Raw genomic sequence first — 15,679 nt, 5'->3', positions numbered from 1 at the left:
GTGTTTCTTGCGTTTGCCCGGCTCCTTGGTTCGCAAGAAAGGGCTTTTCAGTGATTCTACTATTTCCAGATGGGCTTACAAAACATGCTTTGGATGGACTATAAGCGGGAAAAGAGCTTGATCCCATCCACTGGTGGTAATGCCGCAGATCAATGCTGCAATGTTATCGATGATGCCCTTATCAAACCTCACAGATCCTTCAATTTGTACTGTACATGATGTGATTTAAAATTATGCCAATGAAGTTCTCATCTAGGTTTACTGTAGCTTCAAGAACACTGCACCATTTCAAGCTTCTGTGGAATCCATTGCTTTCAGGGGATCGCTTGGCAATCCATTCAGCGTGACAATGACACTTAGCTACTTACTTGCCTTTCCCTCAGGCTGCAATAAATTAACCAGGTTTTGTATGTGTATATATCACTTTGGACAAAAAAGTACTAGAATGATAAACAAAGTGAATGTATGAAGTTGAAAAACCTTTGTACTCGGTAAACATACCATTTTCATTGTTTTTATCATATAATAATGGTTATCATCATTGATGCTAATCAGAGCGATATGTATAGTGTCTTGAAAGTTGCTACGTGCAAGTTATCCGTTCGTTGCATTGCACATGCTGTGATAGTGGATTGTTCTTTGAGTGATGGAAGGTATGAAGTTAAATAGGATCCATTTTGGTCCCAGTTTATGGTAAGCACAACGTCAAAAAAAAAAAAGGAAAAAAAGAAAAAAAGCTGTCCAACGCCGTCACAATACTCTTATTTACATTTAAATCAAATACAATGCCTCCAAGCAATATCACCATTTGTCTTCTCCCGGTGCACGAGCCTTTTGAGAGTTAGCTTCTAGGAAACTAAATTGTTTGGCGAGATGGTTTTCCAAAACTTACCCGAACAGCATTGGGTCCGCCAAGTTCCCTTTCCAGTCCACCTTCAAATGTGCGCGGTGAGCTAGGTTTGTCAGGGTAGAACATGCTGACAACTCCGCTGAGGAGAAGGACAGAACCCCCAGCACATCCCAACAACAAGAAGCCTTTAGCGGGTTTGAAATGGGTATATTTTTCGGTAGAAAATATGGTTAAGATATCATTGTCTTCATGAACGGGCTCTCCAAAGTTTCTCCGATCCTGCTTATCCCACCAGTCGCCGTACGGGTCGCGGAATTGCCGTTTCTGGGCAGGAGGGTTGTAGTAGTTGTTATTCTGGAAGGGTACGGTTATCAGCTTAGGTAAAGGACGTAGAATAGTGCTGCCAACCCACCATCTCTGGGTCTTCGACAGTAGTCTGCGATGCAAATCGAATTTGTGAGGCCAATGCATGGGGACGAGCGAGCTGGCAAACTGCCCGTGAGGACAGGTTCACTCCTGTCACAAAATGCCTCGACAACATCTAACGGCCTCGGAAGTTAGCTATGGCATCAATGGCATTTTGGCTAAGTATTACCCACTGTAGAGGCTGGCACGGCGATTCGCCGAACGAGGTCGAAACAAAACAAGGCGTTAAAGTCCTGGAACGTGATCCACAGGAGGTGATGGTAAATCCACAAGATGAGATGGATTGTTCGGTGTTGCGGCGGCTGGTCATGTGATGTTTACATAAGCTGATTATCAAAGAAATTGCCTCACAAGTCTGGGAAAAACCACTCCACACACAATCCACCAGCGCAACCCGTTTTCTTGTCACCAGCAGCACAAATTTGCCGATGACGATGCCAAACTTTATATGCAAATTTTGTGACAGACGAGCTATCGATTGATGGTACACCTACTCATTTTAAACGCGTTTTCGTTGGGATAGTCGGGGTCTGCTGCGGCTCTGCCCCTGTCCTGAAGCTAACAAGAAATGCAAAACGGCAGCCTTCGAGGCACGTCCCAGCACCACCACGACAACGCGACATCCGAGCCTGAAGCCAAGCTTCACAGTTTTCCTACACCAAAGGCTAATCCTGATTCCTCTGTAAACGATTCAGTTTCTAATGAGCCTAGACACGAAGATGAGGACCCCGATACCCTCTCACGACCACCACCCAAAAAGCGGAAACTTGCAGACTCTTCTGGTCGGAGTACGCCTCGTCCAATCTCTCCTCCATGGAAGCGCGTGGCGGTTGATGGGCCAACCTCCTTCATCGAAGGTGGTAGGCGGAAGTCGTCTAGGACAAACGTCGTACCGCTCGATCTGCTGCCTCAGTCGGATAAGAGACATACACGTGCCTCTCATCAGAACTATGTGAACCCATCGAAGCCAACTCGTGTTTCACGGCATGGGAATTCTTCGTTAGTCCCGATGGCGTCCCAGCCAGAAACAAATGGGAGACGTTTGTCAATGGGAAGTGGCACTACTAATGGCACTGATAGTCCCTCACCCAGGAAAGGCTCTCTCCGAAACCCGAGTTCCCGAAGCCCGTTCGGAAAACAGCAAAATGCACAAAATTCCAACTCTAGAAGCGGGCCGCCGAGAACTAGAGCTTCTAGCCTTGCTTCTTCTCATAACCTTAACAAGTCCATTATTTCAATTACGAACGGCAAAAGTGTTTCCAAGTCTCAACGAGGCCACGTTAGCCCTGCGGAAGTGCCACCTGTTGCTGTGAAAAATTCGAATATAATTGAAAGAAGCCGAGAAACTGAGGGTGCAGAGCGGCAAGAAGCTGGATGGAATTCAGGTCAGAAATTACCAAGGCTACGGTTTAAGGTCAAAATGCCTTCTTTGGCTTCACAACATCCATCCCATGTTTTGCCGGAAAAAAGATACCTATCGTTCCGCGATTGGGTGGAAAATGAAGCTGCAACGGACGATGAGACAGGCTTTTCAACACCCGAGGCCGCCCTTGCCGAGGCCCGCATGAGAACGAGAGTTTGGGAAGCCGGCCAACCTGGTCAATTACTAAGTAAAGAACGCTGTTCCCGTTACATGCCTGATCCTGCGGAAGAACCCCCTCTTCAGTACTCCCATCAAGACCACCTTGTCGCTCATGCCTTGTACTTCAAGAAATTACTCGAAAAGGAACATAAGCAGCATCGACATCTAGCAAAACTATTTGCTCAAGGGTGCGCGGAAGTGTGGAGGAAGCGACACAAACATCCAGAAGATATATTAAGGGAACAGCAGGAAGAAATCCGCCAGAAACGGAAACAACTTGTTAAGGATTTGCAGCGTCAGTTTGATGCGGTTCGCGCGGAAGTAGAGAAAGCCCGCTTGGCCCGATGGGAGGAGCAAAGAAAGGCAGAGGATCAACTTGCATTGAACAAAGCTATCAAGCAGTCCACGCTCTTGTTTGAAATGAGGAGACCGGATAGGCCGGATGATTCCCTACATGAGGAGAGCCAGCCAGATACTGAAACGGGTTCGGAGACAGATGAATCTAGCAATGATGGAACAGAAGATGAAAGTAATATGTCGACGACATCTGAGAGCGAGGGGGATGATGATGATATTAACCATGATGAAGGCTTGACGGCAGAGGAGCTTCGTATGAAGTATGCGCATATTACTTCGAGTAACTTTGAAGTGGATGTCAAATCGAACCGCTCGTCGCGGGATTCCTCGATGTCTATCGGTGATGTCTCTCCTGACCTGAAATCCAAGATCGAAGTGGACGGCACGTTTTCACTGCCTGCAAGTGATACAGGTAACCATGATGCAGACCTGGATGAAGTTGATTCGGTACTGTTGGATGATAGCGACGAAGAGTCGACGGAAATGGAGGATGACATGGGTGACAGTGACGAAGAAGAGGCTAGTAGTAGTGACGAAGAAGGTCCTGGTTTAATGGGATTTTTTGCCACAAAAATGGAAAAAGTTGACCAGGGAAATAATTCCCACAACCAGGATCTTGTCGAAACAGGTGGGGAAGACGGAGATGATGAAGACGAAGTCCTCCTTGTCCCCAATGGGACAAACGAGCAGGATGGTCGAGAATATCAACTTTCCCCCGACGAATCGGCGGAATACCGCCAACCAAGCCAAAAATCACTGATTCACGAACCCACTCGAAATGATGACAATGTTAATAGCGAGCAAAAATCTCAAATTTCTAACAACTTTCGCCCGAGTAGAGATACCAGCAGCGAGCCTTCGCCAGAAACAGCTACAACAAAGCGTTCAGAGGTTGAATCGGTTTCTTCATACGAGCCTTCGTACGAACCAAAGCAGAACAACCTTGACGAGAGTCAGATTGATAATTCAGCTTCTCAACCATCTCCTCCCATCAAAACACCTATCCCACATCTTTTACGGGGGACGTTACGTGAATATCAACATTTTGGTTTGGATTGGCTAGCGGGCCTGTATACCAGCAATATCAATGGCATTCTTGCGGACGAAATGGGTCTTGGAAAAACTATTCAAACCATAGCGCTCTTGGCGCACTTGGCTGTCGAGCACGAGGTATGGGGGCCTCATCTCGTGGTTGTTCCGACTAGCGTAATGCTCAACTGGGAAATGGAATTCAAAAAGTGGTGTCCTGGGTTCAAAATCCTCACATATTATGGCTCACAAGAAGAGAGAAGGCAAAAGCGCAAGGGTTGGATGGATGACGACCGCTGGCATGTTTGTATTACATCATACCAACTTGTGCTTCAGGATCAGCAAACGTTCAAGAGACGAAATTGGCATTACATGGTCTTGGACGAAGCCCACAATATCAAAAACTTCCGATCCCAACGATGGCAAACACTCCTCACGTTTAAAACTAAAGCAAGACTTTTGTTAACTGGCACGCCCCTGCAAAATAACCTGACCGAACTATGGTCTCTTCTCTTCTTCCTCATGCCATCTGACGGCGGTGACACCGGTGTTGAAGGATTTGCTGACCTTCGAAACTTCTCCGAATGGTTTCGGCGACCAGTGGAGCAAATTCTCGAACACGGGAGGGAAACAATGGATGATGAAGCAAAAAAAGTGGTTACGAAATTGCACACTGTTCTACGCCCTTACATTTTACGCCGTCTCAAAGTAGACGTAGAAAAACAAATGCCCGCGAAGTTCGAACATGTTGTGCCATGCAGACTATCAAAGCGCCAACGATACTTATATGACGGATTCATGTCGAGGGCTCAAACGAAAGAAACATTGGCATCGGGGAATTATCTTTCCATCATTAACTGTTTAATGCAGTTACGAAAAGTCTGTAATCACCCTGATCTTTTCGAAACGCGACCGATAACGACTTCATTTTCGATGACGAGGTCTGCGATAGCGGATTTTGAAATCAAAGAGTTATTTGTCCGACGCCGCCTGTTAAGAGAGGATCTATTGAGCAAATTAGATTTAGACTTCTTGAACTTAGTTCCCATATCAAGAGAAAATACGTCGAAGAGGCTTGTGGACGATACCTCACGAATCATGGCCTTTGGTCCTCTTAAAGCACTACGTGAGCGCCAATATAATCGCACTAACTGGCGTATGGAATTTGATGGATCTTCAGTCCGGTCTGTGCTAACGTCAATGGAGAACTCATCTCGAAAAAGGAGGATGCAAGAGCTAGAACGGTGCCTGTACTTTGAGTCGAAGCGACACGGACAACGACCTGTGTATGGGGAGAGCCTAATCGACTTCATTACGTTAAATATTGGCATACAATCAAAATCCCAACGTTTACCTCCACGCCGTTCACTTATTGACTGGTTTTCGCACCAATCTCCCGCCATAGCGTCAATGATCTTATCAATAAATGAAAGGTCTCTTGCGATGGAGAACATTATACAGAAGTTTGCATTTGTCACTCCTGCGGTGGTTGCGTCGGATGTCACTGCCGCGGCCTTAACACCGATGGAGTCCCGATATTTCAATAAAGCGCTAAGGGTTCCGAATTATGACCCGTTTCATGAGGCACAGATGCGCCTGTCAATCGCGTTCCCAGATAAACGGCTCTTGCAGTATGATTGCGGAAAACTTCAGCAGCTTGACAAGCTTCTGAGGAAGCTACAATCAGGTGGCCATCGTGCTTTGATTTTCACGCAAATGACAAAAATGCTTGATATCCTGGAACAGTTTCTCAATATACATGGCCACCGATACCTTCGCCTCGATGGTGCTACCAAAGTGGAGCAGCGACAGATGTTGACCGAACGTTTCAATAATGATACGCGAATTCTGGCTTTCATTCTTTCTAGCAGGTCAGGTGGGTTAGGAATCAATTTGACAGGTGCAGATACAGTCATATTCTATGATCTGGATTGGAACCCGGCAATGGATAAACAATGTCAAGATAGGTGTCATCGCATTGGTCAGACTCGTGACGTTCACATTTATCGCTTTATATCTGAATACACAATCGAATCGAATATTCTACGCAAGGCCAATCAGAAACGGATGCTCGACGATGTTATTATTCAAGAAGGCGAATTCACGACTGACTACTTTCAGAAGTTGGATGTGCGGGGCATGCTAACTGATGCTGTTGTGGATGGGCATGATGAAGCGAGTGCTGCTATGGACCGCGTTCTTGATACCAAAGTTGTCGGAACACCTCGGGCCTTCGAACAGGCAGAGGATAAAGAAGATATCGATGCTGCAAAGAACGCGGAGAAGGAGTTGGAGCACGCAGACGATGGCGACTTCGAGGAGGGTAGCGTACCACACACACCAGGTCAGCCCGGACCCAGCCAAGTTGGAACACCCATGGCAACAGAAGTTGAAGAGTATGAACCATCCGTTACTCATGCAGGAAATGCCAATACTCCCGCACACCTAGGATCGCCGTCAGCTCAGGTTGCACAAGATAAAGAACCGGAATCCGGTCACATTGATGATTACCTTTTACGTTTTATGGAATGGAACCTGAAGGACGAACCCTTGGTTCTGCCACCAGACAAGAGGAAGAGGAAGACGAGAAGAGGACAAGAGCATCGAATCAAAAGGCATAGATGATATGTTCCACAGACTACTTACTTCCTTTAGCTTTGATCTTTTAAGCAGAATGGCGTTTGGTATTTTGATTTGTTTGGGCGTTGGCTTTGGCATAGTGGCTACGGGGGGGAAAAGACCAAGTAGGGCTCCGCATCATAGACGATATTTCTCCCTTTTATTCTCCGTTGTATTCTGATTCTCTTTTATACCTCCTTCCCGTAATTCCACAACGAAGTATTCCGCACTCATGTACAGTATATATATATATCATCTCTCTTGAAATTTTTGTTTCCACTTCACCGAAGTATGCTGAATTATGAAATTGGGTTTCACTGTTGCGAAGCTGAACTTGATTCTGACCCTCCAATGTGGATTTCTATGGATTCATCTCATTCGAATTTTCGGAGTGCCTTTTGAAGCCCCAGCTGCCCACATGAGCTTTGACCCCGACACGTGATAACCGCCTCAACCTTGGAAACTTGCCTTCCCAATTCTCATTCCAGCCGCAGCTTCATGGATCCAGCTCTCGCAAACCGACCACCCCGCGTATTCCAAATCTAAGGTCGGAGCTGTTGGTAACACAAGAGTTCCTCATATCAATCGTGGTTTGCCGAGGACAATCGTTGACCTTTCGGGATCCCCTTATCGACCATCATGGCCGAGGTGTGTTTGGCGGATCTGGTTGGCTTTCCTCAGCGAGGATTGCCAGGATTCCAAAGCTGCCTGTCTTCTTAAACGCGCCGCAAGCCGCAAGCCACAAGCCACTTAAGGGAATGGCAAATACGCCAGAGCCAGCAGATGTGATACGTCAAGTTTTCTTCCTGGTTTCCCGCTACTTTCAGACTTTCTCTTCACGAAGTCAACCAAACATTATTCAGACTAATATCAAGGATGGAAACTGGTTGTCAAATCCCGCGAGGGCCGACACCCTTAGACTGGATTGTAATGTTCAGTACCGTGGTCGAAATATAACCCTGCTAACTTAACTAAGAAGTTGTTGGAATTCTGAACGAATCTTCCTAAAGCGGTGGTCAACTATGATAGCTTCAGCAATTTCTTTCAAACAGCCAGCCCGAGCGCTATCATTATCTATCTGAGTTAGCTGAACATTTCCAGCACTGTGACCCCGGAAGTCATTATTAGCTGGTCGAACAGGCGGCTAAGAACAAAAATATACATATATATATATAGCAAAAATGTTTGGCCTCGCAGCTTTGGGCCAGAAATGCGAGGGGAAGCAATGCCAACCGCAAGAGATCGACGTTTGGAACACGGGACAGTCGATGGGGGTTCGCGATGGAGCCAAAGTTAAAACGTCAGCCCTTGTTGCAAGAAATACACGTTCGAATGTAAAATACGCAGTACTGCAGAACAAAATAAACTGCAGTGGCTGACGCCCAAGTCAATATCTGCATGCCTCAGCACGGAGAGTGACCTGGGGAAGTGTCCTGCATGTGGATTTTTCCGTTGGCTGGTTGCCGGAGAAGGTTCTCACCAACACCATCACATACACAACCCAATTACTAGTGGATGGTTTGCTACATGATCAGTGATCGGCATTCGGTCACCGATAAAGTCAATCTCCACGACAATGCTCTGTTATGCCTCCCAGGTGCATTTACTTGAATATAAGATGGAAAACGACGTCTTGCTATCCCTTTTTCTCACTTTTGCCCTGAATGCCTGGAAGCCGCCTAGAATCGATTACACCGATTCAGTTCAAAACGGCAAGTGGCGATTGGAGGGATTTGCCTCGTAATGTCATAGCTTCGGGCTAATGGTCGGCAGCCCGGGCAAAACCGCCCAGCTGGGCTACCGAGCCACGTCTGATTGGGTTGTTGCCCAGCTTCTTTGTTGTCACCACCCCACTCAACTTCACTGGCTGCCGTTGCGTGGTAGCAATGGAAACCTGATTACCACCATAGCTTACCTGGGTAATCTGCAGGGGATTGAGAGCATGATCAGTGGTGACATGACGTTGCTAGCTGTATTGCTGCCTTGACTAGGTCGTTACGAAGGAAGCTCCAGTAGCTCGAATGCTCCCTCAGCCAGTGTCTCGCCGTTTGGTCTTATCTCTTGGATATGAATCGCCAAGTGCTTGCTATTTCCCATGCTGTTTTTCCCTGTCATATTTGTGATTTGCACTTCGTACTGGGAACCATGGCCATGATACCAGCGTACAGCTCAACAATGCCACCGCCCTATACTTAGTTCATGCTTGGATCTTCTCGATCTTGCAGAATATCGGCTGGCTCACTTTCAGTGGATGAGCTATCTTTCAGGGCTTGGTTCGAGAAATCTATTTTATCTGGATTCCCCTTTCCAATTACCGCTAGCCTGGTTCGATGAACTTTTCCGTGGCTGGTTGAGGGTTGTTCGTTTCCTAGTGGGGTGCCACTCCTGTCTAGTCAATTATTGACGCATCGGCGAGACGACCGCCTCGAAATGCAGCAACTCCGTTTACATTCGTCCTAATGATTTTGGCATGCTCCACTGTCTTGCACTTCTTCCTTCTTTCTTTTAGATATTCAGTCATATCACTCTTCTACTCTTTTCCCCCCGATCTCTTTTATTTCATCTTGTCCGAGTCGATGATGAGGCAATGGAGTCGGTAACTTCCTCCATTTAATGGCTTGCTGCGAAACGTCAAAATTTCCTCACCGAAACCCCTACCTGTCCTCAAACTCCCCTCCCATCTCTTTGTATCGTTTCACAAAACCATCAATCAAAATGAAGAATTCGATTCCGTCCGAAGTTTGGGAAGACAAACGTGCCGAGATTGCAGCTCTTTACAAAGAAGAAGAATGGCCTTTGAAACAAGTCATTAAGAAAATCAGAAGCGATGATTTTAACCCAACGTAAGTTTGTCCCCTTACCCCAACCTATCCCATGCACTGACTTAAACAACCGCAGTGAAACCCAACTCCGCAGTAGACTGAAGAAGTGGGGAGTTACCAAACCATCGCGCCAAAAAAGGAAGAAACAGAGTGACGGACTGACGACATCGCCTACCGTCAAGCACCCAAACCGGTTAGAACTGACCACCCTGAATGAACCACCATCCACCCAGGCCGCGTCTATTTCCGGCCGGGTCGTATGGAATGATCTCAAAGGATGGATAATGCCATCAGGATATAGCCAACAACACATATTGAAAAACTCACCAATGCTCGAAGGACAGACAGTTGCAGCAGATTGGGCATCGTCGAACCACATAACCAATGACAATCATGCACCATTCTCGCTACAGCATTTCACGACCCCATCCCCATTATCCTCTGTCCATTCCTATGGACATCCGAACCCTTCCACAAGCTCGATCGCAAACAGTGCCATAGATGCGCCTATGGCATGCCACACAAGATTTACAGGTTCTGCGACCAACATATCAGTGAGCGATTCATTTGCGAAGGCGTGTCAAGGAGAGTGGTCATTGCAGACAAGCCCTGTGAATACAGAAAACAATCCGATGACTCCATGGGGCTATATTGAACCTGACGTATCCCACTCCTGCCCATCCCATCTTTTTACCATAGGTGACGGAAGCTCATCAATCCCAGACTATACGGAATATAATGAGCCAACAGTCAGAGAGGATTACACTCAGCAATATGGAGGCCCTCCAGCACTGCCGCCTGCTTCTAATCTAGAGATGCTAGTGTTGGATCCTGAAATAAAAGCCTGGAGACGTGCCGCTTTCACGCATGTTCGCCCAGATGGTGTCGGAACGACAAATGCAAGGGTCGGCCGTGATCCTCTAGTAAGACGCCGGCCAGAAATGAAACGTAAAAAGGATTCTTCATCGACAAAACATGGTCTACCAACAATCCAATCGCAGTTAGAAATGATGACACAGCCTACTTCGCACCCAAACACCCCACTATCGGTGCCGGAGACCACTTCCAGTTGTCAAAGCGCGTTATCTCCAGTGTCTGATATGAACCATAATTACTCCGCACCGAACCCCTAGCCAATCAACATCAAACTTCCAGGCGTTCGTTCAATTGAATCCGGCTTCATACCTGAGCAGAATTTAATTACCATCTTACCAAATGGGAATCCCCTGTTCACGCTATTTTTCGTTGAAAAATATTCTCCTATCTTTCGATCAGCATTCATGTACATGAATTTGCAAATTTCATCAACAATCATTATATCTATTTCGAGTCCTCGGAAAAAGCCTAGCGTATTGGTAATTATATGGGATATTCAGCTATTATGGAACTTTGCATCTCGCTTTGACTTTTGACGGCCAATTCTCTGTTAACCTCTTGTGCAGAGTCAGCCAGTTTACCGTTTTGTCATCCTTTCTTTCTTTTCCACATTGTACTTTGGGTTCTGGATGGGATAATTTGGAATGGCAGGAACTTTGGGATCTTATGGCATTTGGATATGACGATCGCTTTATATATACAATATCTCTATGTATGCTGCAGTCAGTATTTAATATATTTCTATTTCACCTTTTTTCTCAATTCAGTTCTAAATCTCATCCTCGAGCTGAATGACATCCTTGGCCGATTTAACTCCCAATTTATGGTTTACTGCCTTTCTGAAGTTATACAGTAGGAGCTGGGCCATTAGCGCGACCGAGGTGACAGAGTGAAGCTTGAATTTCTGTTGCTTATTCTTCACACTTGTTATCGTTCGAAATAACATTCCATGCCCACATCACTAGAACCTATCTCTCCCTCGGTCCGTAAGCTGTTTGATCTGATCTTCTAAAGGACCACGCAGCTGCTGTGCTACCCGTCACATCCACAGGTCGCCACCGCACCTTATGCCATTGACAAGGCGGTTCGCTGCTGGTCAAGCAAAAGCTGCACACCAAGATATCCCACCGTTCAAGCTTTGTCTTGTCCAATCCTACAAAAGAGGCATTTCTCTGGTCCGCAACAAGCATAGTACATAAAAGTACATGTATATGCAACCTGAACGAAGCATCATATGCACGGGATGACTGTGCATATGGTGAAAATCATGTCACTTCTCCGCACATCAAACAATGCATGTGTATTAGTGCACACATGAACATATCCTCTCCTCAAATCGGACCTAATTGAGGATCTTTCTTGAGGCATTTTGTTTCTTTTTCTACAGGGGGCGATAGCGGCTTCAAAGCTTTCGTCACCCTGCTGGTGAAGAAACCATTCTTAGACTTCCCCCCCGAAAAAAAGATTCCGTTCTCTAGAACGAAGATCCGAAGAAGAAAGTCGTATAATGTGTAAGTTATTGCGCATCATCCTAAATTAGCAAGATTCAAAGCTTTGCTAGGTTTGTCCTTGGATTGATCAGTCAATACGCTGGACAAGTCAGGTTCAGCGGAGAGCTGACATCCTCGAATATACGCAAAGCAGCCTTAGGCTGCCTGAAGTCTCGTTTTCATCATTGTTGATGCCAAGAAGACAAGAGCAGAGATTGTTCCCTGGCGTCTTGGAGCTCTTGCGAGATCCACTTGAAAAAAAGCTCACTACTGTTAGTTTAAGTTACCGAGCCACTAGCGGTCCGTTAGTTCGTGATGCTTAGTGCTCACCGATCCTGAGCAAGGATGAATCTTTTCGCCCATACGCCAACCACCGCATCGGCTTGAAGCAGATCTTAACCTCGACTCGGCACGGTCAGAATGCGACCGCTCCAGCACGTATCGAAATCCTTGCCCCACTACTGCATCAATATTCCACAGCCATCCTCACGGAGAAGAGTGCATCTACGATGTATGTCCTTGGGGGCGGGATGTATTTGTTACTTGTTTCGTTAGAGTTTGTTGGGTACGTCCACAGTCATAATGGGAACTCAGTAGTACTTACTTACTGTATATGTACTGTGCCGGTGCACGGTATCGCCCACTGAACAAGCAGTAAGTGAACTTAACTCGGACACTGGATAGAGAATTTCAAGTTCCACGTAATTTGTGTTCAAGGCCCGATTCAAAGCCGGTAAATGCCAGAATACCCGTTGATTCTCATTCGGGCGCGGTCAGCGCGGACGGACCCAATGGTGCCACGACCATCAACTTCGGCCCTGATGAGAAATGTCAGAATACGGATCCCGTCAGGAGGCAATTCGCTGGTTGAAATAACATTGAACTCTCCAGATATTAGGAAGAATAAACTGATATCGAGAACTTTACCTCGCTGAAATATCTCCATATTCTGCAGCGTTGTCACCGACCCTATCTACCCCTGAGGCTTGATATGGAGAAATTTTTCCAAAGCTCTCAATATTTATGAAGAAGAAGAATTGAAATAAAAGCAATTATTGACAATAGAGTTTGTGATGCATTAACTTCAAGCTGTTCACAATCCCCACTTTTTAACTATGAGGGGTTGAGAAACCTGACGACAAAAAAGCTTCAACTAACGGCGGAATCAACTTCTCTGTATATGTATGTACAGTATTTGTACAGTACAAGAACGTGCATGCTGTCTCCCCAAAGTCCATGAGAGCTCAGACTGGCAGCGGAAGGAAGCAGATTACGCTGTATAGGTGTGACTGATCCTCCGACGCCCCAACGGCAAGGATTTTCTCCTGATCTGGCGCTGCGTTGCGCGCCATTGGGCTGAGATCCATCAAGATCGACATTGCAGAAACCCAATCAGAAGAAACCCTGTGGGGGAGCCCAGGAGCCGATGCTTGGAACAAGGCTGGTTCGAGCTGGAGATTTCCTTCAGAGAAAGTCATGATGGATGACATTGATCTGGGATGGCTGGCTGGCGTCATCGAGAGCTCCATTCTCGAGCCGCTCCAGTTTAAAAGGTTCGCCGAAGTCTGTGATGGTCCAGTGGGAATTAGAGGGACTCGTAGGTACCGCAGCCTATCTTGATGGCTAGGACTTGTCATAAGTTTCCAGATCTAGCCACGTCAATCCTTGTCGTGCTGGACCTTGACATCTGCAAAGCTTACGATTGACAGGAGCACGTCCTCAGCGTTCATCTGCAAGAAGGGAGAGGGGCCACTCGGCGTGGACATCCTCAGCCATTTCCTCGTATTAAAGTACCCGATCTTGTCCGGGGGCCCCTGGTTAAATCTGGAGTTGGTGGATTGCATTCTCTTCCAATAGCAACGAAGTTGGTTCAGCATCGTAAGTTGGGTCTATGTGCTTCTCGATGCGAAGTGTGCAAGAGAAAACTTAAATACATGATATCTGATATCATTACCATGAACCATCTTGGCAGTATCAACTGAATGCCTTATCGGACTCAGACAACCAATAGTGTGTCCACCGTTTGCTCAGGTGCATGACACCAACAGGCTCTCCGATCTCCTGTTCCTCATGAAGATTTTCCGAGCCGAGTTTCCATTGTCGGATCACGGGCTCCACCCAACCAAACATGCTCTTTCAAGAATCCAATTGGTGGCTACACCTTCCAACGATGCAGCGGGCAACGGAGTGCTCCATGGATTGTGGAGCGTTCTACAGCCAGCCACCATGAGACGCTGGTGGTTGGGGTGTCCACATCCCGCAGTTCTCACATCGACCGATTCAGATGGCGGGTGGGGCATCGAGTGGGGGCCTTTCTTTTCCTCCCTGGATTCTTCCAATGATTGATCGGGATGCAATTACCGTAGCTTACAGGCGGTAATAATGGAATCGAAAGATATTCCAGGGCAAACGCACCTTATGGTATAAGTTTGAAATTTCATAACGATGCATCATTTGATAGCCCAGAATATATACGAATTCTATGCCGTTACGTCAGATTTAACGACATTGAAGAGATTAATGGAACTATATATCTCTGGGCAAGCAGAGTCCTAAAGATTTAAAAAGAGAGCCCGAGTTCCGCCTCGCAAACTTATGCGCTCAGCATAAGTAAACTTATTGAGATGCTGGACAATAACAGAGAACATGGCGTCAAGCATCGATACAAATGGATGTCTTTCGACCCAGTGTTTCGAAAATTGTTTCGCTCTTCGGATTTCTCCAGAATCCTGTCATCTCCTCTTTTTTTCCTAGGAAACTAATAAGATGCAAAGAGGAGCCAGGGCAAAAGTATTTGCCAACTTTGCACCTGGTGTCTCATAGAACTTCTCCTAGTTATACTGCGTACGTTAAATGGAAGCAATGCAAGGGAATATAACGCTTCTGAGCAACCACAAGACACCAACATAATGAGGCCAGGACCACATTTCTTCTCTCTTGCGCAACCCCGCTGCCCCGCTGCCCCGCTGCGTTTCAGAAAACTTCCTTGGAATATTGTGCAACTTTCATGCCATGCTAAGATGCACAGATTGGTTGTATCACACGTTGTGTATGTCAGGAAATTCGGAGCCCAGTGTAGGAAAATACCCGATGGCCTTCTTGGTAGGCGTCTCAGTGTTCCTGTCTGCTGCCTCAAGCATCAAGTGTTCAGTCTGTCTTAATTCCAGTATCACCTCCTGTTGCTCAAATCCCTTGTTTGACCTAGGTCTGCCGATCCATTTATACCAAATGTTAAGACAAACGCTACACATAACGAATGAATAACCCCCATTTGCCGTCTTGGGGGAACAAATAAAAGCTCAGAAATATTTGATTGAATAATTGGAAAGCAAGTTCAAGAGAGATCGGAATGATCCCAATAAGTCTGACCTCCTGAGAGGATCGCCTCGACACAGTTTTAAGCTGAAATGGCCGAGTCAACCTTCATTAATTAATGGAGCGATTTTAGACATTCTGTTCACATCGTGCAAAAGTGAATTATGGATCTGACGAACTCATGGGTTTGGTATGGCAGGCCACAGTCTCCCGGCTGATCCGGGTGGCATCTTGAGCTGTCGCTGAAATGTGGTAAACAATGTCAAAATCCTGGCTCCTGAGCCGGGTATCTAAATAACAGTTAAGCGTCCTT

At 46.4% G+C, this 15,679-nt stretch overlaps 6 protein-coding genes across 6 annotated transcripts; 4 read left to right on the top strand and 2 right to left on the bottom strand.

Moving 5' to 3' along the window:
• Window positions 1-801: 801 nt before the first annotated feature.
• Window positions 802-1,391, bottom strand: HCBG_00303 (NADH-ubiquinone oxidoreductase; the record flags this gene model as incomplete). The annotated part of the gene is made up of 3 exons (XM_045427353.1): window positions 802-831; window positions 893-1,204; window positions 1,263-1,391. The coding sequence occupies 3 exons, from the start codon at window positions 1,389-1,391 to the stop codon at window positions 802-804; spliced, it is 471 nt and encodes a 156-aa protein (XP_045291328.1).
• Window positions 1,392-1,844: 453 nt separating this feature from the next.
• Window positions 1,845-6,869, top strand: HCBG_00302 (helicase swr1; the record flags this gene model as incomplete). The annotated part of the gene is made up of 1 exon (XM_045427352.1): window positions 1,845-6,869. One exon carries the CDS (start codon window positions 1,845-1,847, stop codon window positions 6,867-6,869), a length of 5,025 nt encoding a protein of 1,674 aa, XP_045291327.1.
• A 543-nt stretch (window positions 6,870-7,412) lies between these two features.
• HCBG_00301 (uncharacterized protein) lies at window positions 7,413-8,242 on the top strand (the record flags this gene model as incomplete). Its single annotated transcript, XM_045427351.1, has 1 exon — window positions 7,413-8,242. The coding sequence occupies one exon, from the start codon at window positions 8,045-8,047 to the stop codon at window positions 8,240-8,242; it is 198 nt and encodes a 65-aa protein (XP_045291326.1).
• Window positions 8,243-8,625: 383 nt separating this feature from the next.
• On the top strand, window positions 8,626-9,495 carry HCBG_00300 (uncharacterized protein; the record flags this gene model as incomplete). Its single annotated transcript, XM_045427350.1, has 1 exon — window positions 8,626-9,495. The coding sequence occupies one exon, from the start codon at window positions 8,626-8,628 to the stop codon at window positions 8,848-8,850; it is 225 nt and encodes a 74-aa protein (XP_045291325.1).
• An 83-nt stretch (window positions 9,496-9,578) lies between these two features.
• Window positions 9,579-10,818, top strand: HCBG_00299 (uncharacterized protein; the record flags this gene model as incomplete). Its single annotated transcript, XM_045427349.1, has 2 exons — window positions 9,579-9,706; window positions 9,762-10,818. 2 exons carry the CDS (start codon window positions 9,579-9,581, stop codon window positions 10,816-10,818), a joined length of 1,185 nt encoding a protein of 394 aa, XP_045291324.1.
• A 1,348-nt stretch (window positions 10,819-12,166) lies between these two features.
• On the bottom strand, window positions 12,167-13,430 carry HCBG_00298 (uncharacterized protein; the record flags this gene model as incomplete). The annotated part of the gene is made up of 5 exons (XM_045427348.1): window positions 12,167-12,302; window positions 12,382-12,445; window positions 12,660-12,694; window positions 12,840-12,869; window positions 13,342-13,430. The coding sequence occupies 5 exons, from the start codon at window positions 13,428-13,430 to the stop codon at window positions 12,167-12,169; spliced, it is 354 nt and encodes a 117-aa protein (XP_045291323.1).
• Between the last annotated feature and the right edge of the window lie 2,249 nt (window positions 13,431-15,679).

Source organism: Histoplasma capsulatum, assembly GCF_000150115.1.
Source record: "Histoplasma capsulatum G186AR genomic scaffold supercont2.1, whole genome shotgun sequence".
NCBI lineage: Eukaryota > Fungi > Ascomycota > Eurotiomycetes > Onygenales > Ajellomycetaceae > Histoplasma > Histoplasma capsulatum.
Note: the sequence above shows the minus strand (reverse complement) of the source record. Positions and strands in the feature narration are given on the sequence as shown.